General features: G+C 41.5%; 1 protein-coding gene across 3 annotated transcripts in view; it reads left to right on the top strand.

The window, feature by feature from the left end:
- RBPJ (recombination signal binding protein for immunoglobulin kappa J region) overlaps positions 1–25,409 on the top strand; it is a 137,977-nt gene that overhangs the window by 71,300 nt on the left and 41,268 nt on the right. The window contains exon 1 of one of the 3 annotated variants that reach the window (XM_065735699.1): positions 14,626–14,678. The exons of the other annotated variants lie outside the window; for them this stretch is intronic. Coding sequence (XP_065591771.1) covers positions 14,659–14,678 — 20 coding nt within the window. The 5' untranslated portion in view covers positions 14,626–14,658. Of the gene's footprint in view, positions 1–14,625; positions 14,679–25,409 lie in introns of those variants that run through there. 3 annotated transcript variants of the gene reach the window in all.

Below are 25,409 nucleotides of genomic sequence, written 5' to 3'. Positions count from 1 at the left end.
ACATGCTAATTCTTAGCACAGACTATTTCAATATGGTGATCTATTTCTGTGAAGATGAATCACTCATTGACACAGACATAGCAAGCCTATGAGATATACACGAAAGAGAAAACAAATCCAGAGAATTACAAAATAGGCTTTTGCACAGTATTTTGAGAGTTATGTTTATGTGTTTGATTTTCTTCCTGATAGTTCTTCTGCAGCCACTGCTGTCACCTCCCATTAAAAAGTAAAAGGTACAGCTAAGGTTTTCCAGCTGAAGCAAGATATATTTTCTTTAAATAAACTTACAGTTCATTTAAAAAAATCCTGAAGTGCTAGATTCAAAAAGACAATCTATATGTGAACTGAGCAGATGAAATAACGCAGTAAACACTATCTCATTCTTAAACTAGTGTGCAATGGGGGATTTCTGAGGATAGATACATGGTAGTGATCCAATTTTACAATTGCTAAAGAACCTGAAGGTTCTTTCAAAATTATGACACGCTGTAACCTGCTAGTAAAAGCTTCACCATAAAGATCAGTTCCTTCTCATACTATGTACCATTCCTACAGTGAAAGACAACTTGGTCACTGATCTGAAAATTGGGGATTGTATGGTTGCCATGAGTCATGCTCAAATCAAATTTCCTTTGGAGAAGACTATTGTCCTGACCAACGCAGTAACCTACTTTACATGAGTAATTTTCTAAGACTGAAAATGAACGCTGACTTAATAGAGCAAAAGGAACCTGTTTATTTTGAACCTTAATGATAACTGAGTATTTTTAAAGGCTGTTTTTTTAACTCCAAAAATCCTGTCTTCAGAGCAGGAGACTTCCTTGGGTTAGAAAGAAAAGTTCATTAAAGGTGATCAGAGCAGTATGCTTACCAGGCAAATATGCAGGTAAATCAAACTTACCCACTTCCAATGTGAGCAGTACAGGATTCTCCCTGTATTGGGTTTTTGAGATGCTTTTTGAAATTAGCAATGACATTTGTATTACTCCATCTCAGTATTTATGGTGTACTTCTCCGATGTCTCAGAAAGTACCGAGGATTCCCAGAAAATCTGTAGACATAAGTGCTCTCTCTCAAACAATATTCTCTTTTGCAAGTCTATATTACCTAGTTATTCTCAATTTATTTCAGCTATCTAGAGTGAAACTGCTGGTGCTGAAGACCCTGTGCTCAGTATGTGATTCACAAACTTTACTTTGGCATAGCTAGAGCAGGAACCATGGGCTGAATGGTCACAAGCAAGGAGGGGACACGAAGGAGCTCCTTCCAGTCTAGCTGCTTGATTACAAGTTTCAGTTCTTGTGCTCCCAGCCTGCCCTTCCTTCTGGATAAGCATAACAAACACAGGCGGCTGTGGGACTGCAAAAACACCACTGCAGACATATCCTGTGAGCTCTTGGGTGCTCTACTCATATGCCCCACAACACAGCCAGGCACCACACCATGGTGATCTGAGCTGTCAGGAGTACCCCAGTTTTTACTCTGCCATAACTTCTGCTTGCTGATTTAATGAAGTACAAAGGAAAGGAGAAATGGCTTTGTTTCAGGTAGCATTTATTTTCTTTCTGAGTTTGTTATTCTGAGTGTCAGCTATACACACTAGCTCCTGGTTTGCAGAGATCTGGACTCTTCTCTCTGAAACCAAGGATGAGAATGTGGGCTGTCCTGTTTGCAATGCCTGCACAGATCTGTTGGGGACCCAGTGTCCTCCAGCGTCTCTGTACTTCACAACAGACTTGTGAAATTGGGGGACAAAAACAAGCTTGCCTGTGTCCTGGGAAGGTAGTGAGAGTGAACATTTGTTTGTTTGTTTGTTTTCTCATATCTTGTTATCTCAACCACATTCTTTGACAAAGCATGTTAAGAGGTGTTGAATGTGATGATTATGATTTATTTTTACCACTACTTTTGCAGATCAGCACATTCTCCTTTTGATTCTGTCCCCCTGCCTTTAGCTTGCTCCCATATTCCCATTTAATTCTCCGTCCTCCCCTCTTTTCTCCCCCTTCCTTGTTTTGTCTCTCTAAGGTTCTTTCATCGTCACATTGTGCTCCTTCAAATGCAGCACACATTTTGTCAATGGAGCCTCTGTAGTGGCTGGAAAGCTAGAAGACCCTGTGCTGCAGCCTGCCAGGCAGCAGGGGACCGCAGTTCTCTGTCTCCAGCTGCTTTAGAAGCAGCACTGATTGGTTTCTCTCGCTGCTGCAGAAAAGGCTGGCACACGGGAGCAACAAATTCAGCATGTCCTTCTGGCCTGTTTTCAAAAGATCCACAAGTGCCAGAACAGAGATCGGGAGCAGTTCCATGCTGCCTGCTCAGCTATCCCTCTTTATTTATTGAAGCAACAATCACTCCCTTTGCCTTTCCATCCATCCCTTCCCCCTCCCCCCCGCTCTTTCCCCCCCCCCCCCCTTCCCTACATCTACAATTTCTCTCTGCCACATCTCTTTCCAGTTTACTACTCCAACTACAGGACCTTTAAGACAACATTTTTCTGTTGTGCTGCTTTTCCAGCTGTGCTTAAGCAGTGGATGAGCAGGAAGAGCTCTGCAGCAACGTGAGGGTGTTCAGCCATTAACAGTGCAGTGGCTTAAAGGGTGCAAATGAAGTGTAATAATGTTGGCTTCTTTTGTAATCGACATAAAAGGCAAAACAAAACTTAGTACTAAGTTGATTAAAACAAGACAACCCTTTCAGTAATCTTTTCAGAAGATTTCTAAAACTATAAACAATGGGGAAGAATGTATTTGCTTTGGAATTATTGCTCAATTTACAATCAGGGCAATTCAAGGGGCTGAAATACAAAGCTGGAAGTGGGTAGAGCAGGCAGTGAGAAGGGCCAGAGGACAAAAACACCAGAAGTCCACACTGATCAGATGTATCCCCTAGGCTTGCTGCAAATCACTAAAATATGGCTTTGTAAAGCTACATAATTATATTTAATGAATCCATTATTTCCTAATGGCCATTTATCTAGCCATTAGGCATTAGAAGCTTCTTGCAGACAGTGTTGCGGAAGCAATTCAGAGAAAAGATTTGGAAGGAGATAGGTTATTAAATTTATAAATGGGTTCAATGCAGATATGTAAGAAACAGTATCTAAGTGGTTTGGGGGTAAAAGTCAGGTGAATGCTCCACCAGACTGTCAAGCCAAAGTCACAGCAGTTAATCCCTGACCAAAAATGTCACCGCCTCTTGGTACAATGTACTCAACTGGTACAGATTGCGATACTGGATTATATTTGTTCAAAAAGGCAAAACATTGCCCCAGTGCAATTCAGGTTTGATCAAATATCACCGTTTCTCCCATAGCTGTCATTGAGGCAGCATAAAGAATAAAGTTGGCATAAATACTGTACGTTGTGTTCTGGCCAATTCAACAGATATCTTATTGTTCCCGATGTGGAATTGAGGTTGTATTGCCTGCAGAATGGTAACTCACAGAATTAGTCTCTATAAAAACATTATCTACAGCCTCGGAGATGAAGGGTGATACTGATGAGGCAATATATGAGAGAGGCGATATAAAAATAGATAAATACATAAAAATAGTATAAAAACCCCACTGTTATTTTAGCCGAGATTTTTCCAACAGCTTATTTCCTAAGTTAGTATCTAAACAAAAAGTTTCCAGTGCAGCCAATGGATGCTGTGCGATTTCACCATTTGACTCTTAAACTGTAGCATCAGCTGAGTAACCAAAGGATTAGGCATTACATTAGTTCCTTTCATCTAGGCAATTAAGAGATATAAACTACAGTCTCTTGTTCACACAATGACAGATTGATGAAATAGAAGTTGAGAATAGGGTTTGTCCAGAACACCATTCCTTTTTTAAGAAGATAATAGTCTTAATAGTTAAGTATTCCACAATATGCTGGAGGGAGGAGTATTGCACCAGCTTCACCAAAGAGCATGGTTTAGCAGGAAAACGCAATAAACCAGAGTACCAATTTAATTGTTCAAGTGTTCATTTGGTAAAAGCTTCATCTTTATCAGAAAAAAATACTTCATTAGGCCAGAATGTATCTATTCTTGTGTTTTCCACTTGCTACTAAACATAGGAGTTGTAAGATATCTCCTGAATGCTGAAGTCCCTATTTATGTGCAGAATACACAAAACCAGTTCTAAATAACTCCAGTGTTGCCTGAAGGATATGTTTGACCTCTGTCCAGAAGGATGACTTGCAGGCTGAGAAACCCAGGCTACTGCCTGTGCTAATGTAGGCACTGGATGCTGGAATAAAGCTGCCAACAGAGGTGCAAGGAAAAGCTGAAAGGCATGGCTTCCACTATGCAACACCTGTCTATTATGGACTAGGCACAGAGAAAATAAGTATTTCTGTTGGATTACTGATGAAAATGACTTTCAATCCCTATGCATTTAGACCAGATTTATACCAGTTTTCTGCAGGTTAAAGGAGTGTTCTGAGAATCTCTCTCCAGAATTACAGGCATCAGAGTTATTTATACTTTGCATCCACTGTGACACCTAAAATATACACTGACTGCTGTTCTGCATCTTATTGCTTCAGTCTCAGGGCTGTGGCAATAGATCATTAAAAACAATCCTTCCTTTGGTTCTGATCCCAAACTGAAAGACTGCCTCATTGCAGTAGAAACCAGAGCAGTTCAGCTCAGCGCTGAACGGCTCACAGTTAAGTGCCCTCAAAGTACAAATACTCAGCTGAGTCCCGTGTTGTCTTGCAAGGGAGCACAGCAGTGCTGTTTCACATTCCTCACAGGCTCCAGAACCAGCTCTGCTGCTCTGGCAGTGGGGTGTCCTGGTGCCAGGAAGGCTGAGGAGGTGGAGTTTGGAAGCATATAGGTGCAGCTACCTGGAGGTCTCCTGTTCCGTGTTACGTTTTTGGCAAAGTGTGCATCCAAGGTGCTGTCAAATGCTATGTGGACTCAAGAGCTTAATATAAAAATACTCAGAGTGGAGCTTAGTAAAACATGAAAACAACTGAGGATAGGACCTGACAAGATTGTGTTTTCTCATGACAAAACCACTAATTATCAGATGAAATGTCAAATATTATGTATGTGGTAGTGCTGTGACAGACACTGCAAATATGTGTGGCAGAAAGCACAGCAGTCCTTAGTGTGATTTTGCTTGTACAGCACGGTTTGCAGTTATTTGGCAGTGAGCCTCACTTAAAAATGCTCTGCTTCCAGCTCCACCTGCTCTCTTCACAGCTTTCCAGGGCTGCTGCCCACTATCCTGTGCTGGCAGTGCTGCCTGCTTTAGCAGTATGGATGCTAAGAACAAGCTCAGCTGAATACTGCTGTTTGTCACAAGAAATGCCAATGTCTATGCACTAAGCTCCATTGCTGCATTCCCTTTGGAAAAAGTACAAGAACATGGGACTTAGCCCAGCAGCAAGATGGCATAGGTTGAAGAGAGAAGTTGTGCTTTACCTCTATGCCTCTGCACTGTGCCTTACTGAAAGCAAACCCACTTCCAACTGCAGGCACCAAAGGTCTCCTGTCTGTGTTCAGTTATGGGTTCAGCACTGTGAGGGGCTAGCCCCCACACAGACCTGCATGCTGTTGTCACGCTGTTATTGTTGAAGCAGACATTTTTAGCAGAAGAAATGAATTACTCACTATTAGTTTGGGCTGAAAAGATGCTAAAACTGCTTATCCAATTTCAACATCATGCTGACATAGCCATGCCAGTCCTGTTTCCAGGAACTGCTCAGCTTACGTCGGCTCAGGGCTCTCTGCCCCTCGCCCCAGTGCACGGCATAGCCTAGTAACAAGATGCAGACGTAGGCAATTTGGGCTTGGTGGAAGAGATCATCTGCCTGCCGCTACAGAATAATATATCAAAGTGTTTAGCATTTATTGTCAAAGCTTTCCCCATTTAACTATCCTTTATGTAGGACTTCGTAAATAGGAAAAGGGGAAATGTGGAAAGCCAGGCACCCTTTTAGAGATGCTACGTCAATTACAAATACAATGATCTCTAGGTTCGAGCTTATTGGCGACAGTTTTTCTTCCCTTCAATTTGTGTTACAGCCTGAAATCACAAAGCTGTGATCTCTGAGAACCCCCTTTGTAATGCATATCAACTTTCGTTGTGCCCCTTTGTTGGAAATGTGATGGAGCATTGTGGTGCCTGTGTCCGGGGAGCAGGTTCGCTTTATTGTTCCTGTAAATATGTACTGCTGCGCACAGCTCAGTGGAAGGCATTGAGTTTGTGCATGACTGACGCCGACCCGGACAACTGCTCTGACCCCCAGCAGATGGTGGTGCAGGGACTGCAGTGATCTGGAAGTAATAGCATGTGCCATTTCTTTTTGTTTGGAACAGACAGCCAGACCCTACATTTCCCTCCCCTGTGCAGCAACAGCTGTATATACAGTACAAACTGGCAAAACCCTAACTGTCACTTGAATGTTCCTCCTCTGCCATTAATCATAAAACTTTGGGCACTGAGACTTCGTCAAGATTAAACACTACATGAACACCACATGGCCCTTTCTAACGTTCATAAAATCATGTGCATTTGGGCATAGTTCAGTGGCTTTCCTAGGAAAAAAAAAAAAAAAAAGAGTTAATAATATCCATAACCCCCCAGCACTAGACTTGGTAGTGGTGGATCTGCTGTTTTTTTAACCTCTACCCAGAAAAAGCCAAATAGAGGCAGTCAACTTTCACTAAGATCTTTGACTTTAGGAATACAAATAGCCACTACTGTAGCTTCATTCACTTTTTGCCGTCGTTTGTATTTATGAGGAATCAAAATAAGTGTTTGTTTTGCAAATAAGGTATAAAGTGGGTGAAAGTCCACAAGTGATGTACTTTTCCAAGGTCGGGGAAGATTTATTGCTCCACAATGATAGCAGGACAGTTGGTATTTGTTTTTATAAGTGAGAGGCCAGATTTTTTATAATTTATTGTGTATGCAACATCTCACCGGAGTTCAAAAATGACAAATAACAGCTTATTCAAAATTGAAGTTAATCGCTCACTGTATGTTTGGTCTGTGGTACCAATGGCCATAAAATTGTCTTGATGATTGTGCAGGAAATTTCCTTGGGGTAGGGAGTAGACGTAGAGTAACAGCTCCCTGCCACTCCTCTCTCGGCCCAAGCCAAGACAGCTATCAGAGAAAGGGGCTGAAACACATCTGCTCTCTAAACGCAGCATTTCTGGCTGCTCTAATGCTTTTGTGAGGCCTTCAGCAGGCAGGTCACAGACAGACAGCCTCACAGTGCCTGAAATGAAGTACAAAGGTAGGACAGGCAGTCTCTGGTCCCTGGAGACATGCAAAGTTGGGCTGGACTGGGCTCCCAGCAACCTGAGCTAGCTGTAGATGTTCCTTTTCATTGCAGGAAAGTTGGACTAGATGGCTTTTAAAGGTCCCTTCCAACTCTAAGGATTCTATGATTCCGTGGCAGTGTAAGAACTCATAATTGGGAGTGAGACTGACATTTTACAACATCTGATAGCGATAGGACAAGGGAGAATGGTTTAAACTAAAACACTGGAGATACAGGTTAGATGTTAAGAGGAAATTTTTCACTCAGATGGTGGTGAGGCACTGGAGCAGGTTGCCCAGAGAAGCTGTGGATGCCCCATCTCTGGAGGTGTTGTAACTAGATGATCCCTTCCAACCCAAGCCATTTTATGATATGACAGACATAGAGGGAATGAAATGGATTTATTTTTCCACAAACTTTGTCAATTTTTTCCCCACTCTGTAGTGAAATAGGCATCTCTTGATTTCACACAAAAGATCCTAAACCTACAAGCCCATGACCTAGCTGTCAGGCCAGTCCTCTAAAACAACAAGCACTTTTACCTTGCTTAATTCAGGGCAGTCTTCCTTGTCCTGTGTGAGCAAAACCTGTTCTGGCTTTTCCTGGTTTGCAGCGTTGTGCCATAGCACTCCAGTTACTGTCAGCCTTCTTCTGCTGGGCTGCTGGCCAGAATTTGTATTTCTCATTATCTCTCATTAGAAATTTCATCCTAAAAGACCTGTTAAAGTTTGCTGAAACCAGCTTCAGTTTGGACAAGCTAGCCTTTTCTAAAGAGAAATCAATGTTAGAAAATTCTTGTTTACATCCTGTGTGAAACCACCTTCACATAAACCGACAAATTGTGCTGTGCCTGGCAAATTAAATATAAAAAACCTTTTTCACATGTCAAAACTCAGAAAGGGGAATACACAGGTGGAAGGCTTTAGAAGATGAAGGAAATTCAGAAGTGAGAACCCTTCTGTGGGAATCTGTAGCTACAGTCTTGAAAGCTGCTTGGAAACAGTGGCAGCCATTGCTCATCGCCTCTCAAGCTTGGGTCAAGGAAAAATTGTTTGAATTTCTCTTTATGTGACATGTACTGAAAATCCTTGTTTAGTCTGAGCTCCTTCCAGTTTCTTGATTCTTTTCTAGTCGAACTGCTCCAAATGGCAAACACTTAAGCAGAAGTAGCTTTACTTTCTTGACTAATCCCATTAGCTTTAATGAGTCTAATCGCATAAATAAAATTATGCACGCGCTTAGCTCTTGGCAAGGTCAGTGCCAGTAATGAGCAGAAAAACAAAGTGATGATGAAGCCATACGTAATAAGAATGGTTGGTTACTGGGATTTCTAGAAATGATCAAAGAAGTGACAGTGATAGTGACCTCTGAATCAAGACTGACAAAATTATACAGAAATTCTTTAACTAGCATCAATTACATATCTTCAGTTAACTCTGTAAGAGCTATGAGCTCAGTACCTTGGTTATGACTTATCTGTTCATCCATTCATTTATGCAAAGCTCATCAATATGATATCCAAGCACTAATGAACTTTAGCATTAAAAGGTCACTTATAATCCACTAAAAGGGAAAAAAAAAATAAAATGGTTATTTTAGTCCAAATTGTCAGCCACCCTGGATCTGAGAAATGAAATATTCGCAGGCAATTGGTATGGAATTTGTTTTCATCAAGTACTACCAGAAGTGGTCTTTCTTTGGGAGTGAGGTGGGATGAGGTTTTTGGAAAAAGGGCTACAGAACAACAGAGGATCAAGCTGATGTTATGAGAGAGACTGGTGTGAAAGTTAGATAAAGGCCACAGCTACTAAAACCTGTGAATGTTCTTGACAAAAAAATAACCCAAACAGAAACCAAGATGGCAGTATTGTAAGATAATTAGTTTTTAAGATTACATGTTCTTCGACCTCATGTTTAGAATACTTCAAAAAATCTTAGTTTTGGGAATATATAACTTCCTCAGTGTTTTAAATAAAGAAACAGACAAAGAAAGCTAGTATTATCTTCATGGCTTGAGGCCATGTACAACCTCTGTAAGCTATTGAACATGCAAAATTAGTTCAACGTCTTCATCCAGGACTAGCATGAGGATTAATCGAAATAGCGGAACCTAGCTTTATGCTCTCTGTGAAACAATTAATTTCTTAGCTCCTGTCTCTAGTCATTCCAAGGAAAATGCGTGTGCATCTATTTGTATTGAGAATTACAGGTTAAAGATTTCTGTCTATGCTTTTTCCCATTCTGCATAGCATGTGGTTATGTCTGGGATCTAGACTTCCCTAGTTTATAGTAAAATGGGCTGGATTATAATTTCAAATAGGTTTTCAGTGGTAATTTTATCAAGGGGTTATGTGCAGTTTGTGGTTTTCTTTTAGAGTAGGCTGCTGAGCTCTTTTTTTATACCTTTTTATAGTTAGTCTGAAATGCCCTCGAGCTCTAAATACAAGAGAAAAATACATATAATCAAGAGGCTGAGTTTCTTTTGTGTTTTGTTGAATCAAATGAGCTCTTAGTCTTTGGTGGCTTTCCCAAAACCACAATTTCCTTGCAGGTAAAGATGAAGTATGTCAGAATAGGCTTTCTCAGAGAGAGCAGACTATCTGAAAAAATCCAGTCACTGAACTGTAGGTTTAACTGTGAGCATAGAAGGTGTAGCAACACACATCATGAAAATGAAAGAAATGAGTCTGTGCCTCCGGTTAAGCACTTTTTCTGCGCAAAGACATCTGTTCTCACATTGGTTCAAAACCATAGCATTGCAAGCTCAATTTATATACACAAATAAAATTAATAAAACATCTGGAGCTGCATCATAACCTATAAATCATCCTTTTTGCTTTATCTGTAATAATTCATAGTCTAACTGACAAATTCAGTCTTCCTTGTCCTCTCTATTTCAGTGGGATACAATGAATTCACTGTTGCACTCTACTGAAACGTTAAATGGCCATATAAAGAAGGAACAGCATGTTTTCCTGTATGTGTTGGAAGCACAGAAGAGATTTTTTACAGTTTATTCTGCCATACTCCCTTTCAGTAATCCCTCTGTGATCCTGTGGCTGCAGTTTAATCCAAGAACTGGTTTGGTGGGTACACACGCTACCTGTGGCAGGAGGCCCCAGCAGCACCGAGGTGTGGCCCTGTGAATCTCACCTTGGCCAGAGTTTAGGTTGTGGGTGCAGGAGCTGGGGGTTGTTGGATGGTAGGCAGCTGCTTCCAGGATGCTCTCTGGTTCACTGCAGGGACTTGCAGCAGGTCAGTGCAGGGGATGCTGACAGCAGGAGGCTAAGGGCACCAGGCACCGCTGCAGGCAGTCTGACTGCAAGGAGGATCACTAGGGGCCACACAATCTGTGGGCTGGGCATCCCACGTGTGCAGCAGCAGAGAGGAGCACTATGCAGGGGAAGTTCAGAGATGGATGGCTGTTTTTTTGAAGAGCCTGAGGAATACAGATATGCAGAGCGCAAATAGAGGAAAACTACACCTAATGGAAAATAACTGAAGGGATAGGGTAAAGAGCAAAGTTCAATACAAAATGCATCTTAACAGAGTGTTTTAGAAAAGTATTTAAAAATAAAAGGGTACAGAAGTCTGTCATCAAGCTGTTCACACTGTTAACCTACTTAACCACACGAAGTTATTACTGTTAACCTCATCTTCCCTCCCCCTCTTCCTTCCTATTGTTTGTTATTCTCACTTCTTGCATCTTGCTTTTAGATTCTGAAAATACTCCGTGCTGTGCTTGCAAGGCATTCCTGAGTGAAGCACAAGCCTGACTGTGGCTTTTGGGATATACTTTGCTAAGGCACACTTACACCCTAACTGGCATAAAGTTGCAGGTTCAGATTTTTCTTTGTGCTACTGAGATTGACACACAAATGAAAACTATTCAGCAACACTTGTTTAAAATCACTAACTATCCCTTACCCTTATCATCTCAGGACAATGTAACAAATCCTCAGAGCTATGCTGAACAATATCTTCCAGGCACTTCTGACATCTAGTTGTTTAGCCAGAAGTTAAGGCAATAACTTTAGCTGGCATATGCACAGAAGCTCAGATGTAAGATATGCTCTGTGGGCAACTGCCTGTTTATTTTCTTTCCTAGACACGCGGTTAAACCACATTGTACATCCTGTGCTTATAAAATTCCAGAAGAGTTATATCATAGTATGTACTACTAGAATGTGTGATTTCCATCACCAGATATAAACTGCAGCATCTAAGAAACCTGTTACTTACACTGAACTGAAGATTCAGATAAGTGTGTGATTCTACAACCTATGATGTCTTTTAAGGTTACTATATTTTATAAATAGCTTGGATTTTACAAGATGTGCTATGAGTTACTTTTTCTCAGAAGCAAGATTCAGGTGGGAAAGAGAACTCACTGTTCTAAGCAGATGTTCAGAGACAGAGTGCTTCTACAGGCACGGGTGCAGATCTGTTGTCTTCTAACATTCTCCAAATCCTCCAGACTCAAAACTTTGTCCAAATGAGCAGGTAGGCAGCACTGTGTCAGGCCCAAAGGAATGAGCCTGGGAAGCCCAGAGCTACAGCTGAGCTGGAGAAAGTTTGGTCTGAACTGGTCAAGCAGGCTGTCACAATCTCAAGCCCTTTTATTACAGCTCGCAGTCAGTGCTCCCCAATCCTGCCTGGCCAGAGCCAGGCTGCGCTCGGCCCGGCAGGCAGCTCCTTCAGCCTCATGATAGCCATGAGGATGAGGGAACCACATGACTCCCAGATGGAACTGCGGGCATCTGGACAGACCGCAAACACACAGACCTGTAGACCTGGCTCCTTCCACACCTGTAAGTGCCAGCGAGCCCAGAAAGCAAGAGGGAGCCGTGCCCCACAGTTTACAAAATGTCAGTAGATGAGATTTCCTTCCTTTTCAAAAGGCGGCTGGCAGTTCTGGCACCCAGCTGAAGGAGTGTTGCCTCCGTGCCTTACTAATCCCATCCTTCAGGGGCTCTTCTGAGCCATGCTTCTGCTTCTGCATTTCTAAAGCTGTGTGCCTGGTTCTGAACTATCCCTCTCACCTTAGCATGGCTTAAATCTCCTAGTATTTAAAGGTTCAACTGTTGATTGTGTAGCACATACAAAAATTTTAATTGTGCAAACTCTGTCTTTACGTTTGTCCCTCTGCCTCAGGTCTGGAAGTGTTTACAATTCATTACAGACCAGAAAGTAGGGCCTAGTACCCTGAGGCATCAGGTGCTTCCAGTTTGCACTCATGTCAATAGAAACTGCTTGCACTGCTACGTGAAATAAGAATTTTAAGCAAGAAGCAGTAAAATTCAATTCATGAACAACACCTAAGAAACCCTCTGTGGTTTTATTATCTTTCCTTCACCTCGAGATACTGTAGGCTATTGGTTTTGACATGAACAGTATTCCCGGCCTTTCACACTGCAGATTAATAACTGAAAATAAAGGAGGAAAAAAAGACAAAACAACAATGGTCATTTATTTTATAACGTAGCTGTCAGTAATGGAAAGAATTATGACCATTTCTCTAATTATTAATTCTTCAATTATACATCTGCATCAGTATTTGACTGATTATTAATCCAAATGCCTTCTTTGTAAAATATCAAAAGAGTCTAGACACAGCATATTCTTGTGTGCAGTATTTTTAGATTTTCCATTTTGATTTAAAACACACTAAAAGAGGGGCCCCAGAAAATGACCATCTAGAGACAGGCCATGGCACATCTCCAGGAACCATTCTTAATGGAATAGAGCTAGCATGAACTGAGATCATTCTTTATCCATGGAAAAATAAAAAAAAACACAAGATGATGTTTTTAGGAAGAGATTTCTAAAGAGATTACTAGTTGCTCTTCACAAATACAGAAGATTTCCAGTATGTTTTGTGCTTTCAATGAGAACTATGCCTTTGTGGCTCCTTCGTGGAGCCAATCAATGTCATTTGATAACTAATGAGGAGAGGGAAATTACAATGGAAAGAGTGGTTACAATAGCTGTACGGTGAGAAGAAGCACAGCAAACTATGTGGCCAAGCAACCTGTTAAAGCACCATTTCACCCATCTGAGACATTCATTGGATTAGCATTAGCAGTAGACAGTGTACTTCATGAAAGTATACAGAAGCATCACATTAATAGTATTATTGAAAATGGATTAGTTTTTCCTGATTTGGGAGACAGCAGAGGTATGGGGGTGAAGTAATAAGAAGTGTCCACTTTTTGGAGCCTTGGGCATCTTTAAAAAGTCACGCCTGAGTTAGATTGATATGTTGTACAAGTTAGATTGATATGTTGTACGAAATGCATAAAGACCTTGAATGAAGGCACAGGATACGATATTTGGTTAATTTTCACACAGTCTTCTTATGGACAATCAAACCCTTATCTCACAATGGTCATGTTGTTAAATGGACCCAATTCAGGCTCAGGTTATGACAAGACTTCAGTGCACAGCCAGGCAGCTTCTTTGTGTAGACATGCTCCTGTTGTAATATCTCTTTTGAGAGTTCACTACAAGGCTAAGGTTATTGGTCAGCCTAAGCAGGGAGACTAGAATCATAGAAAGCACCGGAAATATTAAATAGGGCATTTAGAATTGATTTTTCAAATAAAATGCTGTAGGATTTGTAAGAAACCTGATGGATCTTTGTGCCTCTAGGCCCCAGTCTTCTATGGTCAGTTTTTATTCCTAGTTTGTAAAAAGAGCTTCTTTTGTTTTTATAGCTGGTTCACGAGCATGGTATGAAACAGAGATGAGAGCATGCAGCCTGCGTTCCCAGGCAGCTCTATCGGGAACGACACCACAGGTTTTTCCACTTCGCGCTTTAGCAGGAAGCCCACGCTGCCCAGCTGTACTTTCAACCCAGCTTTCGCGCTGGAGCGCCGTATCACATTACCAACACCGCTTCCTCAGGGTTCCTGAGAGTACCTGAGCAGACCATCTCGTTTCCCAGCGCTCCCCCCCGCCCTGCTCCTGAGCAGCGCCGACGCCCGGCACGTGGCGGTGCAGCGGCGCGCACAGGGGGGCGGGGCCGGGCTGTATCCCCTTCCCCCACCCGCTCTGCGTCGCCCCGGTCCGCTCGGCGCCGCCGGCCGGGGGACGCGCAGCAGCCAGACGCGCGAGCGGGCAGAGGGAATCCCCCGCCCCACCCACCCTGCTCAGCTCTCGCGAGAATTCTGATCTGTCCTCTGCCCGCCGTCTGGCCGTGCCATACTCTCGCGAGCGCGGCGCGGTTCCCACGCCCGGGCTGTTGTGTCTGAGGGGAGAACCCGAGCGTTGAGTGGGCGGGGCGCGCCTCGCGCGTGTCTCACGGGCTCGCGCACGCGCGCTCCAGGCGAGGGGAGGGGGGCGCTCTCGCGAGAGTAGGAGTTTTAGCGAGAGTTTGTGGAAGATGGCGCCTGTTGTGACAGGGTAAGTGCGGGGGGTTCGCGGCGCCGCGCCGGGAGCGCTCGGCTTCGGGGGCTGCCGTGTTGCCGGCCGCCCCGCTCCCGGCCCTCGGCCTCTCCGTCGCCACCCTGGGGCGGTCAGAGCGTGTCTCCGGGCGGCCCGCGGGCAGGCCCCGAGGCGCAAACCCCGGGGGGCTGGCGTCCCCCCGGGTGGGCGCACGGCAGGAGGCCCCCCCGGGGCCGGGGCAGCGGCTGCCGGCGGTGGGGCTGCCCGGCGGGGTCCCGGCGCGGGGTGCCTGCGAGTCCGGAGCTTTCCCTTCGCTCCCTTTCTGCCCGGCGTTGCCGGAGCGGTCGGGACTCCGCGCTGGGCTCCGTCTCTGCCCCTGCCCCGGAGCCGCTGCGGGTCCCCGGCTGTGGCCTGGAGGGGCAGGCTGCGGGGAAGGGCTCCCTTCTCACGGGGTAGGGCGCTGAGCAGTCCGTTCTCCGCACCCTGTGCCGTTTCCCATTCTTTGGTCTTTTTGCAGAGTTTTCCTAGCTGCCCCATCCTGCTCGTGTTGCCTTCACGCCCCACTAAGCCACAGGGGATCGTAATGAATGATAGTTGCCATCTTTTCTGACCATGCTGGGTTGTACTTAATCATGGCTAGCCTGCTGTGGTGTGTCGCTGTAAGAAGTGGCACCCTTGTAGCCACCTACAGCTGGTGAATAATAAACAGCCCCATTGCTGACATACAGAGCAGAGTCTCACCTGCAGCATTGCACTGGATATTGCCACCCTTACCACATCTGGAGTTTTGCTTCCCGTAAGAGCTGTGCTCTTAGTTTTAAACTGTGCAACCTCCTTCTGTGTGTTGAGGGAAGGGTCGGTCTGGAGAAGAGCAGGCAGTGTCCTCGCTCCACCTGCTTGTTCCAAATGAAATTCTGAGGAGTGAAAGCGCTGCTGTGTCTTTCTGAAACGTGGACCTTATTTTATGATTTCACAGTGTGTCCCTGACCTTCTGTCTTCCCTGTGGGGATTACATTGTCTCCAGCATTGGCTATGTGGTTAGAGAGAGCAACAGCCTGCTTGGGGGTGGGGTGGAGCTGGTGGTTGGTGCTTTTGTTCTCTCGAAGGTAGCATTATGGTATTTTGATATTTTATTTGGCTGCAGCAATGTTTCCAATTTCTCTTTCTTGTTTGTTGAAAACTAAATCGAAGCTTTTGCTTGATTTCTCCTGATAAAGGCATCTTGCGGCTCGTACACATTTTCCCAATTAAGTGTTCTTTGGGGAAGCTGGTCTTATTTGTTATGGTTCCTGGAGTGTGCCATTTTAGAGGTTAGAGCTGAAAGAATGAAATAAATGCTTTTAAAGTTTGCTACGACGAGTAGTCTGTGCTCTACTTAGCAATTAAGTTTTTCCACGTTTATATTAGTTTACTCATCCTAATACTTGGGCTCCATTTCCTTTTGTTTGTTGATTATTACAGGTTTGTCAGATGTGTTCTCGTGTTTATGATGTTACATGTACCCTTTTTTTGATGACTCTTCAGTAACAAATTTTATTCCAAAATAATCTGTAAAGATGTTTTCTTTCTGGACTGTTTTATAAAAGCTGTGTACTGAACAGGGAAAAAAAGTGCTTGAAATTAAGAAGTTGTAACTAAAGAATGTAGTACCCAAATACTGTATCGTATTTTAATGAGCTGCTTCATTCTTACGGGTGCCCAAACTTGAGATAAAGCATATGGCTTTTCCATAACTAGTGTAGGCTGAGTGTAAAAGCACAGTTTTTCCTGTGAAAAACTGCCTAAGCCTGAATTGTGGTTTTTGCAGCACTGGATTGGAACAGTAAGAATTTACTATAGTGATTTTTGGAGGGAATCAGTACATTACAGTTTTATTATTTACGGTGTGTTGCGTGCTTCTATTTACAGCACAAGGAACATTTTGATCAAAACTACTTGTATGCACAAGATGACTAAACCTGAATTGCACAGTATCAGTATAGAACTAAAATTGTATTTGTACTGTAATTTCAAATGAAGTGGGTAATTTGTGACCACAACATGAGTATTGTCTTTTGGAGTTTTGTCAAGTGTTTTTGATTTTTACTTGGGAATATTTCAGGGAGACTCATCAATTTAAGACAATAAAATTAACAAATAAAAAAAGTTATTTAACCAGAGATGCACATTAGAGTTCCAAACACTTTGTTTTAAATAGTGATACTATTTTGTGTTTGTTTGAGAATTGCTATGCTACAGAAGCACAGCAGATTTTCTGCTTTAAGAGTTTATTTTTCTGTCACTTTAAAACGACTTAAAAAGTAGAGTTGTGTTTTCTGTGTCTCTCTTCTAAATCTGGGCTAAGTTGAGCTACAAAATAGTAGTCAGTAACACAAGAAGTCACTGCCTAAAACCTTTGTGAAGATTTCTGTAGCAGCAAATAAGTAAAAACATTTAGAAAGGGTAGGTAAAAATGGCAAATGCTAGACATAACTTTGGGTCCTTGATTAGCAATGAAAACCTTTATAATAGCAGTAAACAAGATAGTACTTGGATTATTTTTCAAACAGGTTTTGGAGAAGCCCTGAAAAAGCTGATAGCAATGGAACGGGCTTATCACTGTGATGTTTACTGGAGGCTTCGTGAAGTAGGAAAGTGTTTTAGCACCACTTTTCGAAGTAGCAGACCAACTTATGTGCCTGGTTTAGTCATTGCAAAGTTGTATGGTTAAGAGGTGTTTCCTGACCCAGCTTCAGGGGAAGGGAAGATGCATCAGATTGGTGATGACACAGGAGAGATTTTAGCACCAATGGGGTGAGTTTTAGTGCAGTGGTAGTGGTCTGGGTATGACAGGCGTCTTTTTGCTTTGTTTTTAATGGGAGCAGTGAAACAATTGGTAGGAAGCTTTTGGAAGAAAATTGTGCTGCTGTGTAGATTCTTAAATGCAGCCCTCCCAGCCATGAGAGCAACAGAATGGAAATTCAGAGATGCAAATGTCACAGGCAACACATTAAACCTGCACATTCGTCATTGTGATTAGAAATCTTCGGGTGAAATTGACCAGTAAGGGGCTTGGAGTAGAAAGTGAGACGTGTTGCTGAAGAACTGGGAGAAGACTTACGTGATTTGACATTAGTTTGCGAAAACTATCCAGAGAGAGATGTTCACAATGAATGGAAGAGGGTCAGTTCTGGGTTTTGAAGGATGGAGAAAGGTTCCTCAGCAGTTCAGATGTGAACTACTGTGGTCACAGGATAAAATTCAAGCTATTAAAATCTCGGTATGGTGGATATTCCCACATTACCTACAGAGAACTTTGCTTTGAGAGCTGATGCCTAGTTAAGAGTCCTGAAAGACAGTGTCTTGCAGAGGTGGAAAGGAGACTGAAGCAGTGATAGAGAGTAAAGACCTGTGTTTTGTCTATGCTGAAACCAAGCAAAGCGTCTATATAAGAAAAATGAGATGTAAGCTGAGATGTTAACTTGGTCAAACATAGCAGATATGAAGTTGGAGGTATGTTTCTAGCTTGCTGTCAGGAAGATAAACATTTCATATGAATCCTGGTGCTAGGCCAAGTGATGGGAAATGGAAATGGATGCAAGACAAACCTATTAAATGATTAGTAAAATAGAGGTGAATGAGGATGCTTCTTCAGAAAGATGCGCGGAAAAGACAAAGAGAATGGTAAGGGGTGAATCAGAAGAGATGATGCCAAGGAAATCCAGAATAACATTTCTGGAAATGAAGCACTGCTGGTAGTCATGGCTGATGGACAGGCCTAGGAGGATATGAATTGCACTTTGGTTCTGAGCCTCATCACAGTGTTTGGCTGCAAGAGTTCTCACTGAGAATGGTGTCAGTGGGGTCCAAGGACTGGGAATTGGGTTAGACAGAAGAACATCTCAGGGATAGGATCTTCAGGCTACAGTTCTTAATGTTGCTGGAGGTTTGAATGTGGTGCTTATTAAGATTTGAGTAATAGCCTAGCTGTGGCTATTATACTGTGTCTGCACACTCGATGAGTGTTGAAGGTTGTTGGGAAAAACTCATTTACAACCAAATGGGTAGATGGTTTTGTGTGACTAACGTTTGAATCATTATCAAGGAGTATGTCAGTGTCTTAATTCTGGCTGTTGGGAAATCTTTGTGAGCAGCATAGTCTTGAAAGTGTCTTTTGAGGTTCTATTTTAAACTTAAACTGCTAGTAGTTTCTGTAGAGGTAATTTTATGAAGTTAAGCGCTTGATTTGGATTGTATTTGCTTTCTTTGTTTACTCATTGTTTGAAGTAACTCTTAAGTCATTTCTTAACTATGGTTGATACAGATCTCAAAGAAACTTGGAAAATAATTTTTTGTACATTGCATGGATTATTTTTAGAAAAGTCAATGTGCTTGGTTTGTTTTTGTTTGTTTTCTAATTTTCTGTAAAAGACAGTATCCTTTACCAGTATCTCTTTGTGGAGAGAATTGTGATTCTGTGCCATGAATTACATAAACAAGCATGGGTTTGTGCGTGGGAGAGGACACTCTTCCTTCTGAGTTGCTAAATCCTACTTTGCAGTAGCATTTCATTCTAACTTTATCGCTCTTACGAGCTCAAGTAATTTCTCAGTTTGAAAAGAATACATAAAGAAGCTGAAGTAGCCTGCAGCAGCTATGACTTAGAAAGCCTTCCTGAAGGACCTGCGAGTGCCTTTGGTGGCAAAGGACTGCAAAAACAGCTTTAGAGTTGGTAGCTCATTCTTAGTAGAGGATACAGTTAAAGTGCGTTATGTAGCTGCTTTGTACTGCGTTTGTTTCATATAAAATGGAACAGATAAATTGTAATTTTAGATCTCTAGCACAAACAAGTATTGTATCTTAAGCTATACATGTGAATGTCTATTAAGAATCTAGAGTGCAGTTTATTCCATATATTAGCTTCACATTTGGAGAAATCACGTCAGCAGCATTTTGAAGTTTTGGGACACGCTTTCTAAATTTGGAGTACTCATCACCTGAAATGCTTTGAATGTTAATTACAAGCACGTCGTTAACTAACCTGTATGGCACTGCAATGTGCTGAATCACTGCCTCCTGAGTGCATTTAACAGAGATGATGTACTTCTAAGTGTGTTTTATTTATAACTTGTTATCGCTCTATTTTTTTTAAGAGAAGCTTACATTATAGATGTATAGATAATTGTATTATTGAACTTACTGAGCTTGCATTTTTAGGTAACATTATTGTAATCTAGTGATGCACGTTTTTCATATTGGTCTTGAACATAATTGCAGAAATTAACCATCGAGATCATGTGAGCAGAGGAAATAGTATGGTATTATGGTCATTCCTTTCCAGAAAAAAAAAATCTGAAAGGGAAACAGCTGATAAAATTAAGCAAAAATGAGTAGTAGAAAGTAGTAATTTCCATATCATGATGGTCTTATCAAGTTGTAGAAAAGTGAGCTCTAAATTCAGAGTTTGACATTATCTCATTTCCTGGGGTTCTCCTTAGGTTGTGGTGTTCTTTACTTGTAAGCTGCCTGTGTGTATGCATGTTTTTTGTGGTTGCTACTATTTTTTGAAATGTTAAGTGCTCTTTCCAGCCTAAAGAAACTGTTTCATTGCTGATTTCCTTGTGACATCACGGACCACTCCTTGGAGACCGCATGTAATACGTGACTTAAATAAACTTGTCCAAAAAAGTACTTTCATATTCTTCAATTGGAGCAATTAACCTGATAGCAATAGATATGTTCATCTTTTATGCTTGTGAGTGTGTAGATGGTGTATTTGCAGTGATAAACTCTTTCACCAGGAAAGGAAAGAATGTAGGATTTCACTGTGTACAGCGTAATCTCGCGATTGAGGCTGTGCCTTTACATCTGCACAATAGATGGAGGCTATAACTTTACAAGGATAAAGATCTGTTTCCAATTTTGTATTTTTGAAAAGTTTCTCTATAACATTTGTGTTGAAAATTAGTGTTTTATTATTTGTGTCTTCAGATGATTCTGTGAATGACATGATATAATGTGATGATTTTCTATAGTGAGCTGAAAATTTCAGTCTGCATCAGGGATCTTTAGTCAAGCTTATTTTTGAACATGCTTCTGCGTGTGGAGAAGTCTTGAACAAACAGTTCTCATTCAATTTAAGTGCATATTACTGTAATGAATGATTTAAAGCTGTTACTGTCACTTCATTAGGAAAACATGAAGACAAAGATGCTTGTAGAGAAGTAAATCTTTTTTCTGTTACAATGGTACGACTAACTTACATGAAGTGACATTTAATCAGCGTGCTCAAAAGCCACAGCTTTTTTGGTAAAAGGCAACAAGTGGCATTGGCAAGTGGTCGTTTCTGTCTGCTCAGTGTGAGATTACACCTGTTACTTCATTTAATGTTTCTAGTGAGATTCAAGAGCTGTACTGCAGTGGGTCCTAGCCGGTGTTCATCTAATTATTTATAGTTATGTGAGTAGCTATGCAAATAGTTTTAATTTTTCCGCTGTGAGTACAGAAGAGTGTAGACTGTACGTGCCAGTAAATGACCTTTCTGCTGGCATTTGTGATAAGATTGCTTACTCCGTATAACATTTTATCTGCAGTTTCGTCTCATTTATACTGGTGGCATATTTGCAGTGTGTGGTGCTTTAGGAGATTACCAGGAAACCTGGTATCAGAAGGAAACTTGATCAGGCAGCCATGAAATTTAGAATTTTCGAAGCCTTAGAGAAGGAATTGAATGGTGCGAAATCCTGCTCCCTAATTGTGCTGTTACTATGGTCTGGCAAGAGTAAAAAATACACTCTAGGCAATATCCTGCTTTTCTTTTCCTGGCAGGTCTTGTTTTAACTCAGTAATTTAATTGGCTAGGAGCAGTGGATCTTGCAGGCAGTGCTTCTTTTGCAAGCTATAGCTTAGGAACAGCTAGTGTAGAAAATAAAGTTAAACTTGTTTGCTCAACAGAACAACTAGTGAAAATAAGCGTTCATATGATTTTGATACAGTAAGAGGAGTCTATATCAATTGTGTACTGCTTTCACCAGTGTTGTGGTGTAAAGGGGCCTTCAGACTGAAGGTCTGGGTGACCAGAGGAGGGCTGGCACTTGCTCAGATCTTATCCATAGCAGAGGGTTCTAAGGGTGGTATACTAGAATAAATAATAATAAAATTGGTGGTTTTGTTGTTGTTGTTCTAGCCATCTGTGCACAAGTCCTTCATGTTCCGAACATGAGAAAATAAGTTTAAAAAAAACCAACAGTGACTTGCCAAGGTCAGATGCAGGGTCCGTGGAGAGGTGGAAATAGAATTGCTGCCTCCTGGCTGGCTCTTGTTGTGTGGTTGGAGGCCAGACTTCGGTCAGCGCTTGCAGGGTTTCACCAGGCAGCATTGTCCCTGCTGCACTTGTGTTACAGGGTGAGAGATGGGACGAAAATGTCAAACTTCCTGAGGCATTTCATTTGCATGATGAAAAAATATGGCAAAGAAGTGTGACTGTATTTGTAATTAACGTGTTTTGGTCAAGGATGTTAGTATAAGCATTAGGAAGGTGCTACTCCACTGTAATTAAGATGTAGGGGATGGATGGGGCCTGAGAAAGGATAAAGTGGTGTGTGCCATGGTGTGCTGGAGCCATGTCTTCCTACTACAAAAGAAATCATTCTATATAAGTATTTATTTTTATATTCGGGATACTTTACTACTTTCCGATGCAACCAGCCAACACTGGCTTCAGTAGTAAGAATTCAGAAAAGTTTTACTGAAGGACTGGTGTTCTTCTGTGTGTGTGTTTCTTTTCACGCTCTTAGTTTTGTAGTTGATACACAGTGACAACTAGTAAAATCCTTAATAATGTAATGCCTTCCAGAAGTGTGGGGGGATGTAGCAAAAACTATTTTGGACGCGTCTTTTCTGTCCAAGTATTTTTCTGGCCAAACCTTTTTCTGCTGCTAAACACTTTCATGCTAGCACTGAGTCCTCTAGTGTTGTTTTTACTGATATTTTGTTTAACCTTTCCACATTCCAAATTTTTATTTAATATTGTATGATTTATGTTATTTCTGTTTTGTTTACATGTGCATTATGAATCTGTCAGTAATGAACTTTGCAGAATAGTTAATCAAAATAAGTATTTAAGACCAGGCTTCCTCTTTGAAAGAGGCTCATGGCACACGGTGCATTGTGACAAACTGTTTCTGTCTGCGTAGGTGATACCAAATGACTCCTAATGATAGGAAATTTAGTTCTTTGAGAGATCTTTGCTTAAGTGCTAAACTTACAGGTGTTGCTGTCACTTCTGACATTATTTGGCTGCTGAGCATGGGGATGAATGTGGTTCTTCATTTGTCTGTACGATAGGTGAATATAACCTGTAGATGGAGGAGATAATGAGTTCTCCGTATCTCAAGTGTATTTTGACTGTTAAAGTAATCAGAAGTAAGAATCCTAAGAATCCTAAACATAAAAACTTATTAAAATATCTGTTTTAATAATACAGGTGTTGGCCAAGTTAGTGGTCAGTTTTGACAACACAACAAATTGTTTGCAGTGCTTACTCATAGATAGTAGTGCTGAAAATACAGAGAACTGCATTAAGGTAAACATGAGACCTTTTTGTATTTTTGCGATGGGCAGCATACCTGTGTTTCTCAGTAGTTAACTGTTCTTCTGTTTTGTCTGTTATGAAACAATGCTTAAAGAGAGGTTTTATTGAGGAGTTTTGCTTGTAATTGACTTCTTGAAGTGGTAAGTCATACTTGAAATGGTAGCAGAGGAAGAACAGTGCAGGTTCTTAGAGCCATTTCCAAGTGCTACAGGCTGCTTGGAAGTTTAAGACAACTGTTGTGTTTGTGTGGTTTTTTTTTTTTTTATTCCTTGAGCTGTGAATAAAATCATTTTTCTTTCTGACTAGCTGCAGCATGGAGCTTTTGAGGCAGCAGTAGATAAAAGCTGATCTTGGAAGATAACTGAAGTCAGTGTGAGTGTTCTCTGAATCTAGGCTGAAATTCTGTGTGGAAATAAAATATATAAGAAAATGCTAGACATATCCAGTAACTTATATGGTTATTTTTTGGTCATATTCATTTTTATACTGCTCACGTAGGGTGCAAACAATCAGAAAAAGTGGTGATTGAATCTCATCTGCTTTTCCTAGTTGCTGTATGTCACTTGAAGTTATCAGTAGACTACTCAACACTCAACTTGTTGGTTTGCCTAGTTGTATTGCATCAGTTCAAATCCAGAAGTTCGTCTTTTTCAGTTAGAACAATTCTTTAAAAAAGAAAAGCATAAAAAGCATCAGGCCAACATTTGTCAGAAGTTATTAGGCAGTGATCAGTATTACATCTGTAGAGATGAGACATCTTTACTGACCAGAAGTTGTCCTAGGTACTTCTGGTGCATAGCATTCAAGTTGTGAATATTGTTGTTTAAGGTACTTCTTTAGTATAGATTTTACTGATTACAGTTTTGTTACTTAAAATCCGTCATGTTCATCTGTCAGGTCAGTTGTTGCTATTACTGTGAGGCTCATGGTGTGCTCATAGCATCACTACCACTGTCTGCAGAGCAAGGAAGCTGCTGTTATGACTTGACCAATTCTGTAAGCATCACCTGTGTGTTTCACTAAATCCAGACCCCGTTCCTTTCCTTTTGGAACTTAGAGCTTGGCCACATTTGTGTCTTTGATCCTGAGAGAGTGTTTCTGGTGAGCGCTGCTATGCTGTTGTCTCCCAGCTGCAGCCCTCATTGCCTCAACTTAGAGAACTCATGAGGACTGGGGAGAAAACAGATTAAAGAACCCCAAGTATCTGTTGTAGCAAAACATGTGTGCAGAGAGGCACAGGGAGTTAAGTTATATGGGGAAAGCCAAAAAAAAAAAAAAAAAAAAAAAGATTAACAGTGTGAAGAGAGAAACTTTGGAAGGGGTAGAAACAGTAGAGGATCACTTTATTTTGGAGATGTTATTTCTTTTCACTACCCTTTTTTGTTGCAGTCCTGGTTGTGATTTCAGAAGTGTTTGAGAAGTTATTACTATTTCATTATCCTTCTACTCCAAAAGAGATGAATAAAATAAAACTTTGAATGAATTTAGTTACTACTGCAATCTGTTGCTAGTGCCTTTGTGGGAAATGCATTGAGAGTAGGGAAGAATGGGAACACTTCGTTCTTACTAAGGCAGTGTATTTTAGAAGCAACAGAACTGGGAGAAAGGATTGTTTTTGAACTGCTGAAAAGTAAACAAAGTAAAGCTGAGAGCAGTTCTTGAAAGCTAACTGCTGTAACTAAGCAATGTCCGAAGTGTTCGTGTGAGTGTGAATAAACTTCAGATAGTTTATAGAACCAGTATTCGTGCAGGAGTGATTTGATATAGGTTAAAAACTTACAGTTCAATTGCAGTATTTCTCTTCAACGTTTGTCTTTCTCATCAGAGTAGGAATCTTTATTAGTTTGTAGATTTTTGTGATGCACTTGTCATGAACTTGCCCGCTGTTGTTGCGTCTCTCATTTTGAAGGCTAACATCAGCTCCAGTTGATGTACAGCAATGGTGCTTTTTTTTTCCAGTTGCAAAACAGCTGCCTCAGTTTACTCTCTGGTGAACAGCTAGTGTGAGTCTTCGCTAAAGCACTTCTCCTCTCTTGATTTTGCAAGAAAATTTAAGTAGGCATGTCCTGTGGATATCAGAATTGGATAGTGGCTCTGATCAGCCAGTCTTGATATGTGCAATCTTTCTCCTGTGATAAAAGGAACCTTTGAAAATTCAGACTTGCAACATTGGGTTA

This window comes from Cyrtonyx montezumae, unplaced genomic scaffold, assembly GCF_038088225.1.
Source record: "Cyrtonyx montezumae isolate F1298 unplaced genomic scaffold, pur_monq_1.0 scaffold_2, whole genome shotgun sequence".
In the NCBI taxonomy this organism is placed as follows: domain Eukaryota; kingdom Metazoa; phylum Chordata; class Aves; order Galliformes; family Odontophoridae; genus Cyrtonyx; species Cyrtonyx montezumae.
This window is presented reverse-complemented; position numbering and strand designations above follow the sequence as displayed.